Source organism: Bactrocera latifrons, unplaced genomic scaffold (genome assembly GCF_001853355.1).
Source record: "Bactrocera latifrons isolate USDA-ARS-PBARC rearing strain unplaced genomic scaffold, ASM185335v1 scaffold_55, whole genome shotgun sequence".
Lineage (NCBI taxonomy): Eukaryota > Metazoa > Arthropoda > Insecta > Diptera > Tephritidae > Bactrocera > Bactrocera latifrons.
The window spans coordinates 853,954-871,945 of NW_017537212.1; the positions used below are offsets into that span (position 1 = coordinate 853,954).

General features: G+C 36.1%; 2 protein-coding genes and 1 long non-coding RNA gene across 3 annotated transcripts in view; 2 read left to right on the forward strand and 1 right to left on the reverse strand.

The window, feature by feature from the left end:
* The window catches only part of LOC108974324 (A disintegrin and metalloproteinase with thrombospondin motifs 9), a 71,191-nt gene that overhangs the window by 12,852 nt on the left and 40,347 nt on the right, over window positions 1-17,992 (forward strand). The gene's annotated exons all lie outside the window — the stretch shown is intronic.
* Window positions 12,868-17,986, forward strand: LOC108974329. Its single transcript, XR_001993793.1, has 4 exons — window positions 12,868-13,555; window positions 17,472-17,548; window positions 17,618-17,724; window positions 17,799-17,986. It is a non-coding gene; the product is annotated as an uncharacterized LOC108974329 (long non-coding RNA).
* On the reverse strand, window positions 16,553-17,131 carry LOC108974328 (cuticle protein 8-like). Its single transcript, XM_018942075.1, has 2 exons — window positions 16,804-17,131; window positions 16,553-16,739 (listed from the first exon to the last, which is right to left on the reverse strand). Exons 1-2 carry the CDS (start codon window positions 17,069-17,071, stop codon window positions 16,570-16,572), a joined length of 438 nt encoding a protein of 145 aa, XP_018797620.1. The 5' UTR covers window positions 17,072-17,131; the 3' UTR covers window positions 16,553-16,569.

Sequence of the window (17,992 nt, forward strand, 5' to 3'; positions counted from 1 at the left end):
GATGCAGCTTGCAGTCTGTCGCGCTCAATGTGTTCAGCACTTGAGTGTGTACACAATAAAAATTGTAAAACTTTACTATATAGTTCATTGCGAAGTAGATTACTAGAAGAGTCGTCTATCCGATTATTGCCGGAATGGCATGATGTACCTGGAGTTGCCGCATCGTTTTAAATTGTGAAAGTATAGCAATGTAAGCTTACTCGGCTTAACGGTATTACTTTACTAGTTATTCTCAGTCAAATCTCTTGTGATTTTATAATCCACGAAATCGGTTAGATTATTTCAAAAGGCATATTTACGACCTGCCTACCATGCAAAGTATGTCTGCGCATGCGTTACCACTTAATAAATATTTTTTATATTGTTTTGGGTTTCCTACGCGTATTATCCGCACTAATACACTTTTTCACGTCCAATTAAATAATCTAAAATTAAAAATTGTTTGCATTTTTCGTTTTGCTTGTAAAATATTGACAATTATTAACCAGCGCTTTCAAGTGGTCACACACTTGTCCAGCCTCACACCTTACCCTCTCTCGCTTCAGCGCTAACTGATGTTTATCATAGTGTGTAATTACAAATAAATACCAGTTCAATATAGCAAAGCGTTCGCGCGTGTGGCTATCAGTTGCTGTTTTTGTTTATTTCCYTTGCTGCCTACATAAGAGTAACCACTCGCCGCCCCTTGTTAGACTGACCCGCAACAATGWTTAGTTATTGGTATAATTGTTGCATGGTTTTTGGTTTCGCATTCGCATTCATACGTCTGCACTTAAATATTCGCAATAAGTCTTTGGGCATTAGATGCTAATAAATGTGGGTCATTACCAGTCTTAAGATTTCACATTGACAACTGCGAAACGCATTGAAAACTACGCATGCACGTATAGTATAAYCATWTTAAAATATTATTAGTAACCCTGTATTGAACTTAGTCTTGACATTACATTAACAACATTGCGCTCATAAATTATTATTCTTTAGCAACTAATCTTGAAGATATCACAATACAATCTTTAAGTATTAATACAATTTAGAAGATGCCTAGCGATGGCCCGTAAAATTGCGGATACCTGTACTTACTACTACTTCAAGTAGATGTGGTTGAGTTGATCTAGGTTTTGAACAGTTGCCTTTCTTTTTAAAGGTTAGATTCTTCTCACGAAAGCGTCTCCTCTCTAAGAAAGCGTCTTTGTTGTCTTGTTGTTGCTCATGGAACAATAAATTTATCTCTCGTTCATTTAACCATGTCTCAGAGAGCATATTTGAAGGTGCTGAGTTCAATGTGACTATTGATAATTCGTAAAAATTTTTAGTTAGTTAAAATGTTTCAACATGAACTAAAAAACTTGCCTCAATTGTTCAACTCAATCCATTAAAAAGATAAATTTGCAAATTTTTATTGCAGTTGGATCTAATTATTTATTTACATTTGTTAATTTATATACAAGTATATATTAAGCTATAAATTAAGTCGCTGGTATGCGAGAGTGCATGAGTCACTCAATATTAGACGATTTAAAATATTTCGGCAAGTGGTGTGGTAAATAAAAGAATACCTAAATAGCAAATACATATAGGTGTATAGGTAGAGAGAGTAGAAAATGAGGTACACACAAGTTGCCAAGCTAACTAAGAGGGCGGCCGCTGAAAAGTATAGTACTAGGCAGGTACTTAACGGTTAATTTATGGTTGAATAAAGTCCAAAATGAAAGTGTGTCGAAAATGTGAAAAAAGAACAGAACAGCCAAAACCAAAGAAACCATTCTAGAGGAATTCCAAATTATTGCATGATTAGTTTAATTTATAAACAAATCAGTGGAATTCAAGTAATTTATATAAACAAATTCTTACACACGCCAAAATGGTACGAGTCCGAGTATATATGACTTTTCGATCTATAAATATTTGCATAATTCTAAGTTGTATGAAAATGAACTATGCGAAAAGCAAGGTCAAGCATTATTTTGGAGAGAGCGAATATTTATTTTATTTTGTCTTTATAAATGTATCTGCAAATGTATATTATATTACTCACAACTCCTCTTTTCTTGCAGGTTTGTACTTACATCTCGTTACACGTTCATTGTACYCACACTTTCGTACACACTGTAAGTACTATAGCTCAACGCATTCCCTAATTGCTTGTCAAGAAATTTGAAAAAATATACTTCAGCTCGTGTGACAGAAATTGGGTCAAATTCAAAATAGCTTTAAAACCAGTTTTCTCAACAGAATCAGCGTCAATGACATTGCAAGAAAAGCTCTTAAATGAAGCAGCCCAATCCACCTACTATACCTTTTTCTGAATTTGTTTAACTGTTYCTTTCCCTTTGTACATAGCACCGTTCTGTTACTTAACTTTTCTTTTTGTCCACTGTTTTACACCACATAAAGTTTTAATAGTTATGCCATATAGTATTTAATAGGCGCATACGCGAACTATATAAGGAGAAGATTTTCCTGTTAGGAGTCTGTTTTCACGACTCCTCGTTCTGCGAACCTTTGTTTCTACGACAACTTAAAGTGCGATCAACTCCGCTCAGTACTTCATATCAGCGTGTGTACTTAAGATTTGCCTATTTCTGTTACTGTTGAGTCAGGCCTCGCGGCGTAAGCGAAAACCAGCAAGAGCACCAAAGATGAAATAATGGCAATAAAATAAACAAGCGATTTTATAAATAATAGTAACAAACATTTGAATGAAACGAAGGCAGATAGTGGGAATTCGAGAAATTATTGTAAATCTTACGACACAACAGCTGACTTACATCTGTATTTCTGGTTTCAATTATTTATTCTTTTTATATCATATTTCCATAARGAAATGTTTGGGATCTTCAATTTATGTAAGATTTTAATTTTAATAAAACAAACTTGTGGCATTTATWGCAAACAAAGCCCATGGCAATCAGCGTTTGACTTCTTCGCCGTAAAATTGAAAATGATTTGATTACTTGAAAATAAACTGATTAAATATATTATATATAGAAAAAACTATCACAAGAAATGAAAAATAGCTTCAATTGCAAAAGTGTCAGCGAGTGCTCATTTAACTCAARTTGCAATATTGCCATTTCGCCAGTTGTTTTATATATGTAAAAGTGCCACATTAAATGAGTGTCCTTAATAATACCAATTATGTGAGCGACTTTGCTACATCATTTCATCACATGACTTCACATCATATCTCTTCAAGGCGTGGGTTAAATTACGCACTTATACACATCCTTAGGTGTTCAGAGGATAAACTAATAGAAATTGAGTAGATTTTGACACTATTTATAAACATCTCAATAATACACTATAGTATATATACACGTATAAATAAATTGTCACATCATATCGCCATGTCACATCTTAGAGAAAAAGTCGATTTTGTCACTTCTTCGCATCTTACGAAAACGTGAAATTTATATATAAGACCCCATTTATGCGCAGTRATTTCGTTCGTAAGTTAGAGTTATTTAAAATAAATGAATAAATCCATTGATCTAAGGTGCTCTGGCGAGAAAAGGTATGAAAAGCAAATGACTTGTGTGGACCGACTGTCAAAGTCAAGAAAACTGCATAGAAAAATCTGGAGTAAGCTAAAAATAAATATTGGTACACTTACTATGGAAGAAGAGAAACATCTGTGCATAAACATAATGAATTTAATTTTAAAAATTAAAATTATTTAACTGGAAATAAGCGAAAATATATCGATTTCTAGGGCAGCAGTGTGTACACAGCGAATGTAAAAGCTCGATACTGCGTGTCAAATGTAAATGCAGTAAGTGAACGAGCCGGGAGGTGCTGAGGCAAAAATAAATGAAGAAAAAAAAAATTAAATAAAAATAAGAATAAGAAGTGTAAATAAAAACAACGAAAAAGAGGACCAGTGGCCAGTTTGGTCAATAAAAAGTAAAATATACAAAAGATATGTAGAAGAGAACAAAAAGTAAGGACTGAAAACAAAACAACGGAGCTCATATGTATATCTGCATGTGTATGCTTGCAAACTAAAACGTTTTGATCCGTTGCGACGCCATGCSKGTCGGATCGCTGTGATGCGATGTCTGGTAATTTATGTTGATGTGATGCGTTTTGACGTTGGGCTGGATGAATTGTGCTTACAAACGCCGTTGGGCAAAGCGGTTGATCGTTTCCGGCAGCTGCTGCGTATCTTCTGCAACTAATTTACAAGGTTACAAACAGAAAAATATGTAAGGAAAAATAACAAAAACCAGATATGAGTTTCAAAGTAAAAAAAGACCCTCGCATAATTAGCCATAGGGCCACTTCAATGACAGTGGATTATGTGGCTGGAAACATGGCTGYGATCTACGAAATTAAAAACGCATGGCTGAGCGCTTCACTGGCTCGCTGATTGACCGAGTGCCATCTACACATGCACATTGCTACAAACATACGAATATGAGTGATATAGTGCAGGCGATCAGCGATCAGGCAGGCATTTGAAAAGGCTTGCGGGAACGATGATGAAGTTGCAAAAAAATAAAACAATTGAGAAATCAAAAGAAAAACATTTTAATAAGTGATGGAAGCAAACATAAAATAAACGCTTTGCCGCGTGTGTATAGGCTTATGGTAAAATAAGCGCACAGCACATGGTGTCACATCTTAATTTTGAGGGTCTCGAAGCTTTTCGGTAACATGTTCTCTCAAACAAACTAAGCAAACAAGAGTAATTGAAGCAAACAAACAGCTTAACTAATCAAGAATATAGTTGCTTTAATTAGCACATACAACAACAATAGCAAATTATTACATTACAAATTGGAATCGGCATATTTATATACACAGATGACTTTATTTTAAAGCGCTCAATTTAATTCGGTCTGACAAGCCGTATCCACCAATGAAAGTAATTGCTTTTTTAACGGTTTCACGCATTGGAGGCAAATTGTGTACAAAATACAAATTCACTTCATTAACTACATTTGCGGCACGTCAGCGTAATTAGTCCACCATTACCCGGTAATAGGCTCGTGTTGTCCATATTCCTAACATGAAGTATATAAAAGTCTATACAAATGGGGTTATGCGCATAACAATTAGTTTTATCTCCGAATGCCTAGTCAATGTGGGGCGCTTACACGTCTTGATATTGCAACAATATTATGAGGGAGCCAGCAATACTAATAGCTGGAATACGCTACAGTAAGAGTTTCGAAATTTTTCCAAAACTAGTCTTTTCATATATTTGCTTAAAATCGACTATGCTTTATGCAGATTGTAGCGCCAGTACAGTCTACAACAACATTCACCGCAGCAACAGGAGTTACAGAACCGTCATCGGCAACACCATTACTTTCTTTCGTTCGCGTGAATAATGAGGTCATGAAATCAGGCGTGAAAGAAATGCATAACTCACTGCATTTCAAAAAAGATTTCCTTGGAAATACAAATTAAAACCAATATCAAATTAATACGAATCGCCCAAAACTTGTCATAAATATAAAAAAAATTTGCTGGCGGTTGGGATTGGCGATAAAGCGCTGATAATGAATCCAATGCGGAAACATAGCGCTTGTACTATGCACATATGCATGTACGTATATTAAGGTGGTTCTAAAATAGTCTTAAACCACACAAGCTAATCGAATATAATGAATTCAAGTTTTGACACCGAAAACGAAGGCGTAAAGCTTAGACTATAATACGCTTCGAAAACTAAAGCAATAATACATTTACTTGTTTTTTTTTTATATACATATAGCGCCATTGCTATAGTCAGWATGATCACTTGTACGTTTTAGTCCGTAAAAGAAGGGCAAACGAAATCTCAATCATCTTCGCTTGGATACCACATTTATTTTCGATATGTAAACCTAACATAATTAGAGGATTAATAAATCGAATATAAACGTTTCCCCGCTACATTTTGAGRCCACCCTAACCTGTATTGGCGGAGAGCGAGAAATACAACTGTGTGCAGCTAACACTAATTATAATAATTTTGATACAATAACAATAATAACACGATTTTTGTTTTTAACGGCAATTAATTACCGCATCATCATGACTACGTCACGGGCGACTGCGCCGTCGACGACACCGAAACAGACGCTTTATGACTTCTCCATATGTTCGCAAGCAGGCGGAATGAGTAAGCGTTCTGTATGGCAAAGCTTGAGACACACTCGCATCTACATCTAGTGTATGTATGTATGTACATATACACTGTGTGCAGTGGTTCATTTGGCCGCGTTACCACAGCTGTTGCTGCTCCCATTGATCTTGTTCTTATTTATGCTTTTTCTTTTTTTGTACACTATGTGTTGTTGTTGAAACATTTATATATTCAACACTTCTTAGGCAAGCTTTCAATACGGTTGAAGTGTTATTTCCGCGCCGCCAGCGAACTTGTGCGGTCGTCCAGTGTGTGGTTGATCGGTCCAGCAGTCCTTGCKCACAACTGTCGCAGCGCCGAGCGCGATCAATATCAGTCAAATTCGTTTCACAAAGTGATCCAGCGACTCAAYGTAGCGGTGACATGAATATTATAATTGTCCAAATTCAGAGCTGTCAAGTGTTGCTTGTTATTGTTCAATCAGTGCTTGTGGCGCATAGATCACCATCGCTCGCATATCACTACCCTGGCGAAAATCAGTTGTGTTTTATCATATATATAGTATATATATAGCGGTAACTTTTCTTTTTGGGTGAAGTGCTAAGAAATAATTAATAAAATCAACATTGGAGAATTATTAAGTTGGTTGAAAGTGCCGCCGCGCGCCAATTACGTTGTTCGATCAGCTGCAAGCCATAATATCCCGAAAGCAGTCATTCATCACGTTTCCCAGCAAAACAAAAGGCGTTGGCAAAACGTGCGAATGTGTAAATATAAATAAGCCTTTGCTTGCTATCGGTCAATCAACTATTTGCGCTTTCGCAATAAGATTTGTCGTTTCTATTGTCACTGTGTTGGCTGGCCAGCTGGTTGGCTAAGCTTTCATGTGTGACAACTTCGCTGGGAACTAATTCGCCTGCTGCCTCCAATTCGATAAAAATAAAAGTAAATATCATAATTAGAGCAAGCATTGTGGTTGATGTTAAGCAAGATCCAACCACCCTCGTTCAACGCGCTCAAAACCGTAAATTTGCTAGCGTCAAGTTCAACTTGTTTTRACCTCCGCCATTAGCTGCCGTGCAATTGCCAAATTATCGCTCAATTAGTGTTTAAATTATTGTAATTAAAATTATTAATTATTCAACTTGAGCGAACGCAATTAATTGCGACTGTGTGTGTGATTATGGTGCTCAAAGTGTTGCCGTTGAAGCGTAGCGCTACAATTTATGCGCCAGGCGAGAAATTGCATATGGCCGACGGTGCTCAGCAGGACGCCAAGGTAAGCGCTACATTTGCTTATTTATCTAACCCTGATTAATTATCTGTTTTCATTAAAATAAATATTGCTTTAGTATTTTTATTATTGGAAAGAACTTTTATTTTCGAGGACCTTCGTGAAAGTGTGCTTCGAAAATAGTTACGACAATTTATTTTCAAATTTTAATTTTAGTAATTTAGCAGGTGAATGAAAATGCTTAACCACTTTAAGTTCAAAGAAAGTTTCGATTGCGTCCTTTACTGAGAATTTGAATGCTGTATGGCTCTCAGGATACATGTCTACGCCCTTGAAAGAGACTATTTGTAGGAGAAGTGTGGTCATCGCTTCTCTAATGTCAGTTATCTCGGTTTTTGACGAATTTTGCTGATAAATATTGTATGTGTGTTAGTATGCCTTAATCCATAAGTTCTCTAGAAATTTTGATTTTCTCAATTATTTGTAAACGCATACCAATATTCTAAGCGGCTAAAAAGTATCATCACAACAAAAATAGTTTCACATTCAATAAAAGCGCTTCATTTGGGCGTGTTTCCAAAGCTCATAATCAAACAAAATATGCTAATTTCACTGGCACATCTTTTCCGAAGCAAATTTAGCACCTCACGAATTTGGGTAGGCCAAGAAACGACCTTGTCAATTGGCTCTACTTTTTTTATCTTCTCCGTATATACATTCATAGATATGTATAGAGGAGCGCGTTAGAATGAACAAGAAAAAACGTTTACKTCGGCTGCACCGATACCCATCACAGGTGCGTTTTTTTTAGTAACTATGAGTTCAGTTTGTATGGATATTACATTATTTCTATAAGCAATAACTCATACCAAATTGCGTGAAGATATATAGTCAAATGAGGAAGTTTCCCATGCAAGCATTTGAATCCGATCATTCAGTTTGTATGGCAGCTTTATGCTATAGTTAACCGATCTGAACGATTTCTTCGGATATTACATTGTTGCCTTAGATAATAATCTACACTAAATTTCGTGAAGATACATTGCCAAAAGTTAAAGTTTTCCATACAAGAACTTTATTCTGATCGTTCAGTTTGTATGGCAGCTATATGTTATAGTGGTCCGATATCGGCAGTTGCGACAAACGAGCAGCTTCTTGAAGAGAAAATGACGTTTGCAAAATTTCAGAACGATATCCTAAAATCTGAGGGACTAGTCGTATATGTATATACAGACGGACATGGCTAAATCGAATCGGCTCAACATACTGATCACTTATATATATATATATACTTTATAGGGTATAAAAACAAGTGAACAAAGTGTGTGTGCTGATTTGGAAAAAGAGTCGGAAGATGAATGAAGTTGAAGACGAAAAGTTGCAAATTTTTTATACACTCGCCTTAATTAGCATATTTCGCACAGCATGTACCCCAGTACATTGAACCAGTTTGCGGTTTAATAGCTAACAAACTCCGAGGGTTCCTTCCGCATTACATCAAGAGCGGATTACTACGCATACATACATATAAACACATGTTGTAGCAAATATTTGAGTTCTGTGTGCTAAGCTCATCATCGCTTTCGGCAATCACATCTAGGGAACGCCAAGCGTTCATTAAAGGGAAGCTGTGGAAGTATTCGGAGGAAGATTTATTGCACGATTTCGGGGAAGCAAATAAAAGTATATGTACATGCACACGCGTTCGCGTTCGCAAGGTTATTGCAGTGAGTTTAGGGTGGTCCAAAAGCAAAGGAAATAATCGAAAAATCAATGCTTGAGTGACCAACGCTGTCTCAGCGCATGCGCTTTGCGAGTTATTTCAATTTATGCGACGATTTTATTATTAGATAAAAGTAGCATTGTTTCGAGCAGACAAGGCGATTGGAATTTTTATAACGGCATAAATAATGTGGCGAAAAAAATTAAGCTGATRTCAAAGATTCTCGTGAAATTCTTTAGAATGCTGATGATGGCAAGTGCGCTGGAATGTACGTACTTATATTTCTATTTTTTTAACGTGCGGCGCAGAGGGCTTTTGTTTCATGCGCGCTTACAGACACACATAATTGCCACTGGGTGGGACTGCACGGCGTTTGATTAATGCTGAATCCCCTAACGAGCTATTCGTGGAAAGTTGACGCCCTAGATGAAGCAGCTTGATAAGTAGTTMKTTATTGGACAAGCGTTGTTTTGGAAAGTGCAGAAAACATCGACAATGACAACAAGCGCAATTTGTTACTTCTAGCATACCCATAAACATAGTCTTATTCAAGGATTACGTCGACAAGCCGTTTGGTATTTGAAATGGTTATAATATTGACGAGGAATAATAACTAAAATTTTCAGATTCAGCCCTAATTTTCCGGAACCCAGCTTCAAGTGCATATTTCGCAGATATGCGATATTCCAACGAAGACAGAAACCGTTGATTTACAATGATGATATGCCTAACTCAACTTCCTGCCACTGCCACAAACAGCACTGGGTTTAACAAAACGGGCAAACTCTAGTACTGCACACTGTGTAGGAGTATAAAAAATGGACAATAATAACGCCAAATGATCGGTTTCGCTCCAAAAAAGCTACAAGGCGAAGCGCAGAATGAACATAAATTCAGTTGTGTGCCATTTCGGACGAATTTACTAGCGCAATAAATTTGGGCGACACATATTTCGCGAGTATTAATAGATGCGAATGAAACGCGAACACACTCATCAACATACATAGATGTGCATACAACAACATAAATATATGCGCATCATGCTACGATGAACATTAGCAGTGCCCAAAAGTGGGCTTATTCGACAACAAACAAATTTGTTGGAGGGAAGTGACAGTGCGGTGTAGATATGCATTACTAATATATTTCCATGCAGTGGCAAAGCATTTATTTGGTTTTCTCCAGTTGTAAGGCAGCGCAACAAGGGCGCGACCCTGGTGTGTCATGGTCGATATTGGAGCCTTTGTGCGCTCATATTCGCGTTGTGGCACTAATGGCCAAACTTTGAGCAGCTCAGCTGCTGTCAACAGCAATATTTGTAGCAACAGCTTTGCGAACGATCCGCGAACAATCGCGCGTTAAATAGTTCATTCGCAGCACTCTCCAAATGCTTTTCCACATTCCATCTATTCTAACAGTTCGTTTTCAGTAAAATGRAATTTCTAAAAGCTGTTAGGCTTCTAACTTTATACTAATGGGCTGCGACTTGATTTTGCAAGCATGTGATTCCAACTAAACTAAAGATGTGACGTCGTTTTCTTCTTACAAATAACAATTCCATCAATTTTATAACGCAGATGGATTTAATAATTTCTTTCTTCCGAAATATCTTGGAAACGAGACTGCAAAGCATTAGTATGAATATTAATAATAACTATAAAAACAATGTATTATGAGAACAATTTTTCGCCAAGTGTAGCAGTGCTTGTTTTTGTGCGTGCTTATGTCAGCGGCACGTCATTCGCAGCTTGCTGTCTGGTATGCGAAATGACAAGCTTAAGCATAACTATAGAGACTACAACTATAAATAATTGGAATATTTTAAACAACGAAGAAGCCAATTTTAAATGAAACAAAAGCACCAACTTGGAATTTAATAATTTYCATTACGACTTTGTTGTTGTACGCAATTGGGTTGTCACATACGTAGGCCCGCCGCTTCAAGTACACTTATTGCCACCCACAAACTTTCCACTCGGCACTACTTGCTGTWGGCTTAGCAAGTACAATAATGAAATGATTTGACAGTGCGAATTTGCACAATATTATTGCTGCTGTTAGCGCGTATACTTGCCCCTTCGAAATTGTGTAAATAATTTTCGATTAGAGGTAATTTAAAATTCTGCTGTAGATTTTGCCTATTTTTATGAAGCTTCCAACACTCAGAATTTGGGTCGCAGTTTCTGGGTTCGAATGTGAGTTATTTTAAATGGAAATAATTTCTCCAAGAATGTCTTTCAAAAATATATCTGAAAGAATACTACTTTAATGCAATATTGTATGGTGACGTAAAAAAACGCGAACACACTCATTTAATTTTATTAAGACATCATACTGACTTTCCGATAAGCACATAGGCTCAATGAGACTTGAGACCCCGTTGTGGAGGCACCAGCCTCATATCTAGGGTAGGGAATCTCTTTCAACAACTATCATCCTTATTTCATTCTCTGATGATGATAAGGATAAATCGATCAAAGCATTTGCAGTTTCCAATACATATTTTACTTTGTGCTAATTTTTTAGAAATATTTATGGTGTGTAAAAGTTTCAAAGTACTATATATACTTGTAGATCAAGCTTTTGCACAAAGTAAATTCAAGGGGCGTTTTGAGGGGGTAGGAAATGTTGCACCTTTGCCTGGTTAGATGGAAACATTTCGAGAAAAGAACATGCAACTTTGACAGCCCAAACATAGTGCAGCATGAATGCGACATTCTTGTGAGAAAAGAAAAGGCAATAATTACATTTWATCTATTGGATATAGCCTTCTAGGCAAAATAGTTTGCCCATAATTTATTTAATATAATTTAGTAAAATTGATTTTTCAATTCACTTCCTTTTAGGATTTCGGTATTTTTTCTGATTTTGCGTTAAAAAAAATCTTATTTGATTTATTTATTTGTTGTTGTTGTTGTTGTCGCTGTCTGCATGATCACATGTACTTGTATATCGCGCACACGCGCCACAATATAAAAATACATACACAAACGCTACTCAATTTGAAAGCACACGGACTTACATACACCGCGAAATTCGCGTTTTTCTTTTTTACTTTTTTTTGAATTGAAAATTTCATAATACAATGGCRGCGGTTTTGTTGCTGTTGTTAAGTGAAATAAAAATAAAACCCGAAAATTGTTAAAAATATAAATTAAATAACAATTCGGCAGCAATAGCGGGCGGCAAATTTGTACGCTACAACCCCTGCCACCCACTCATCTCGCAATGTACATATGTATGTTATAGATATGAATATATCCGCATATATATAAGCGCTATGTGTATCGGAGCATCTTGTGTATATCACGTATACGCCCCATCACTTGCGTGTCTCGCAGCTTCGGTGTTGCCCAACGCCGGCAGCATGTTTGTTTACAATTGCACGAACGTGCCGGCAGTGGGTCGGTCGGTCAGTGAGCTCCTTGGGTGTGCATAAACTGCAGACTCCTTCGCTGAGCACACACAGCTAAGCAATTATTCGCTCTAGCATACATAAATACCAATGCTTTTGCTGCCCTGTACACATCTATATAGTTATACACACCCTGGTTTATATAAAGTGTGCATACTTGTGTACACGTTATATGTTTTACACTTCGTAGCGGTCGAAAGACTCTAACTGAGGCCTCTGGCGGTGCTAAAACGCTCTGCGACGCAGCGTCTGTCGCCGCCAGCGAGCGCAAGCTAATTTGGCTAACACTCTTGCCACCTAGGCAGCAGCCCGACCGACCGCGTTGCTATGCCTCAGCTGGGCAGCCGGGCAGCCAAACTCGCACTCGCCACACACTTTGCGGATCTGCGAATTTTCAGTCTTATTTCGATTTTCTCTCAGGCTCGGCGGCGCCGCGGCATTTCGGGGAAAAACTAAAATTTTCGCACAATTTGTACGCGTAGCAAATCTAGTTAATTATTTGATCGAAAACCTACGTTCATAGGCCATATAAATCACTAACAGAGACACATAAATACATGCAAGCCGGACCTCAATAGTTTTGCGAAAATAATTTCAGAAGAAGTGCGACTCGAACATTTCCAAAGTGATTTCAACGGGAAGTATGGAATGCAAACTACCTTTGCATGTAAATAAAGCAACAATTCGTATTTTAAATTAAAATAAAAGTGCCCAATTTAGTCTGGGCATCAGTGGTGTGTAATAATCGAGAGAATATTTGTTCGCAGTGCGAAAATTTGTTTTGAGAATTTCTAATTCCATGAAAGTCGTGTGTACCGTCCGTGCCTGCGTTCGGAAAATTGAATTGAGTCAGCTCCGCTTGTGGAATTCTRTGTGATAATCAATTGAAGAAAAGTGAAGGGTATAAAGTGTTCGAATAAATTGTTTTTCTATGGTTCAGCGAAATTTTTATGCCTTTTTGAAAAACTTGAAATACTTAATTGAAATAAAATATCTAGTTTTTGAAAAACTTATTATTTACAAAACGAAACGAATTTAAGCGCAGCTGGTAAAGTGGTAAAGTACCGGTTGGTTGGAAAAGGTGATAACTGACTCTTTTTTGAGGTGACTTTGAGGTAGTATTAGTTTTAGATAATGAGTGGATGCTTAAGGGGTTAGGGGTAGTCAGAATTTGCAAAAAAAAATTTTTTTTTTGCATTTTCGTTAATTGTAATATCTTAAAAATATTCTCACGTTGATCCGATAATTAGTTTTTGAGTTATTCGACAAATAACAAAGAGAACAACTTTCAACGCGTTTTTCTCAAAACTTTTGAACTGGTGACAACTGTAACTCGAAAACCGCTTAGTAGATTTTAATGAAATTTATACAGCCTTTAAAATACATAATAAACTCGGGCCTGATCGAAGGATTTTTATTTTTCCAAAAGTGTCGACTTTATTAAGACCAATTAACTGTCGATTTTTTCCCAAAAATTTAGAAAAAAAAATTCCTGAGGCCGCCATTTTCTTGAGTTTTGAAAAATAAAAAAGTCCTTCGTATTCGATCAGACCTGAGTTTATCTATTTATAAAACTAATTTTTTTGTCCGATTGATTTTAGATGAATCTACAAGGACTTATGGTTGTCACCGCAAGTACCTTTTTTGGAACTGGGTCAACACAAACAACTATAACTTCGGAAATTAAAAATATAAATAATGCCATATTACACGATTTAATAGCAAAAAAAAGTACTAAAAATTCTTACTTTTTCGTAGCACTGACTACCCCTAACCCCTTAAGGCAATGACTCTTACATGCGCACCTAAGGTAAATGAATGCTGCAAATGGCTTTTCATTGGCTCAATCAAAAGAAAACTCCTTAATCTAAGTGGCTTTCTTAGCAAAAAAAAACTCTTCAAAATGCTCTGGTTTTACTAAATCCAATTTCGGTTTGCATAGGCTACGCATTTTTTATAAGATTATTTTCTATAATAAGTATAAGTATATATTGGAGAATATATATATGCAATAAATTTGTATTTTTGTTTGTCCTCTTTTGTCCTGCTATTAGTTATAGCTAAGCAGGGCGTGGCATAACTCAGAAGACATGATGCAACTTCTATGCAATTATAAGACGTCTTATACATATCTCAAGGACAATGGTTAATAACAACCCTAGTTCAAACTTGGTGGAGCACCAATTATCGGTTCATGTGTATATGGATGCATTTGTAGGACTTTATTGGAGTTGGTCCTTAAAAGATTCACACGTTTACAAACACCCATGGATATTAAACCAATTCGAAAGTTCCTCGTGCGTCTGCTCTTATGATTTCCTTATACTGTTGATGCTAACTGTACGCGAATAGCTTTCGCTCACAATTTTTATTGGCTTTTAATGATCCTATAAAATTGCAGTTCGATGTTCTTCATTAGTTTTCCAATATTACGGCCTATACTTGCGTATTTGTTGGTGAACTGTTTAATTTTAAAGTTTGTTTTTGCTATTTTCCGCCTTTGCTTGAAAGATTGGCAAGCAAACGAAAAGCTCTATGAAAAATTTATACTCGAAATTTAAACATTTTTGGCGGCATTGGTGAGTTGTAATAAAAAATGTTGCCGCAAAAATGGAATGTTTATGTAAAAATATATCAAACATTGAACTCAATGATATAAAATTAAATTTAACTGAGTTTGTATTTAAAAGCCATTGTACATGGAAAACTATTTCTTTTTTTTTTTTTTGTTAAAATATTGTCGAGCTCAGAGGAGTAAACCGAAGATGATAAAACTAGTATAATTTAAAGTTCTTCTAGGATTCACACTTATATTGTATATACTCGTATATACTGCTCGTTCTGTTCTCATAGTCAGCTAGAGTTGAGTTCAAATTAAGTTCGCCTTTTTATTAAATTAATGGTATATTTGAAGAATTAATAATCCGTTATTGTAATTGTAATTGCTTCTTCTAAATAAAGAAAATCTCATCTACTACACACACACATACATATGGAAACATGTGCATGAGTTCTTTAGAGAATGCGGGTATTCGCTCTCGCCCACTTGCCAACGAACAACTTGTAATACAGCACGATTTCAATATACACAAAAACAACACTAACATTTCAAGAATCGAGTCGAAATAGAATTAACTGTGTACAACAATTTAAGTAACAGAAAATGTGAATAAATTTGAACGGCAAGTTTTTCGCGCATTGTTTAATAAAATGAACACGCACAACCGATGCGCTATGAAATTTAGCATTTGAATTTCAATATTTTATTTTATTATTATTTTTTTATTTTAATTTAAAGAATTGTTAAAATTATTTTCATGCGTTTCATGTATGTATGTGTATTTAGGCAATTAGCGGTTGAAGTATGTGTATTTTAGTCGTTGGAAGGTACACCCTGCGCTACAAATAATCTACATACATTTTTAGCGGTGCGGTTGCACATTGAACTTACAATAATAGCAACAATTTTATTTATTATATTCTGTTAAGCAAAAAACTGATTGAAATAATTTTCGCATCAAATCTGCGTCTCCATTCTGCTCTGTGCGACATTGAGCTGTCGTTCGCTTTAGTCATATGGTACCTATAGATTACCGGCACAAATTTATAGCTCCGAAATGTCAAAGAACGAAATAAAAATAACAAATCGGCAATATAAAATTAGAAAGCCACAAAACTAAATTCCTTTTGTTAAAAGAACAAAACGAAAACTTAAAATAAAACAAAATTAAAAAGCCCCAGAATAAAAGTGAAAATTTCGCACAAAATTTTTTTACTTCCAAGTGAGTCTGACTATGCGAAAAATAACACATAAATGAGACAAAAATATGCGTTCCTTTATATTTAACCAATAGATGGAAGAACGGTGACCAAATCAACGAAATCATTGCAAATATTCGCAGGTATGCCTTCTAATTCTTTATTAACTCTCTCCTCAAGGCGCCAAACAATTGTAACAGTTTTAATTCACATTTTAATTCAAATTTTATTCATAAATTTGTATATATCCATACAAGTATATAATAAACAACAAAGTACATAATTTTTTGGTCCAAACAACACAGTTTCATTTAAACAACCTTTCCATTAAGCTCGTTTTAATTCGATAAAGAGTTTGCTCAGTAGCTACCAGCGTGACCATGATCATAACCATAAGCGCCATGGTGATATGCCTGGGGATGGTGGGCATGACCTATTTTCTTGACAACAGCGTTGAAGCCGTTGTGATCATCGGCGGTGTACTCCACAACGCGTGTGGTGCCATCAGCTTCCTCTAAGGTATATCCTCCTAGAGGACAGAATAAGGTAGAATAATTCGGCTGAAATATGTATATATTGTAAAAGCAACTTACCCTTGACATGATCACCGTCACGGTGCTCCCATTGGCTCTTGTGATCACCAGTATGTGCGTCCTTTACACCATACTCGAAAGTGTACTTGGGATAATGGTGGGGTTCGTGGTGCTCGTAGTGGTGGTCGTGGCTGCCATAACCATAGTGTCCATCAGTGTGTTGAAGAACCGAGGCGTAACTGGAGGCGTGTCCATGTGGAATATATCCTGCGCAAGCGACGCCAAAGAGTGCGGCAGCGGTGAAGGCGATACACGAGAGGATTTGCATTTTCTTAGATTTATTGTATTTAAAACTCGGTTGCTGAACTTTTAATGTTCACTAATTCTGTTTTAGTGCAGTGCTTGACTGATGTCGAATTGCTGTTTCAAGTTGCTATTTATATCCGAGCGTTTTCGTAAAATCACAAATCATTGCCCTAAATAGACCATATCAGTCTCTTAATGAGATATGTAAGCTTAAGTTTCATTAAAAAATKAAACTAAATATTATTAAAAATGTTAGAATGGCCGTTTACTATCCTCACTATACTAATTGTTTCAACTTTCAAATAATTAATTTGTATATAAAAGTTCAAACTTAGTAATTTGATTGTCTTAACAAAAATATTAATATATTGAATATATTTATTTCGTCTATTTTGGTATATTTTCGTCGGTTGCTTTAATAGCCAAACGTGAAACAGTAATAGAACCAACAAAGCGCTCGCAAGTGTTGATCGCTTAATTGAAGTGTGAATGGAATCAGGTACAATATGAAGTTAACTACTTAATATAGCACAAAGGTGTTGAACTAATAACGGTGATGTGTTGTTAGTGGTTACTGTCATAAACTGGGTTGGTCGGCGAGTGGGTCTCTTAGTCACTATTGAACGGCTTGTGCGCTTGGGTGGCTCTGGAATTTGCAAAGCGACCTTGTCAGGAGTAAGTGATTGCCTTCAATTCACCAGTCGAATGGTGCTATTGTTTAATGAGTTTTGGTGTTTTTTACATTTTAGGAATTAATAATTTAAAACACACGCACTAAGAACGCGATTGAAAATACAATTAAGAAAAAGAATTTGGTATAAATAGTGACTACACTCAGGTGATTGGTATCAGTTAGCCACTGACTTCAAACAGAGTCACAACTTCGTATAATTTTTCGTTTTTGCAAATCCATTTCAAAACTTAAATTAAAAATGCAAATCCT

What these genes read in the sequence shown, in the direction of transcription:
- LOC108974328 (XM_018942075.1), bottom strand. Translation starts at nt 17,071, where the DNA reads ATGCAAATCCTCTCGTGTATCGCCTTCACCGCTGCCGCACTCTTTGGC. An exon ending in TGACGGTGATCATGTCAAGG is followed by an intron (nt 16,740 to 16,803) that starts GTAAGTTGCTTT and finishes TCTGTCCTCTAG; the next exon opens with GAGGATATACCTTAGAGGAA.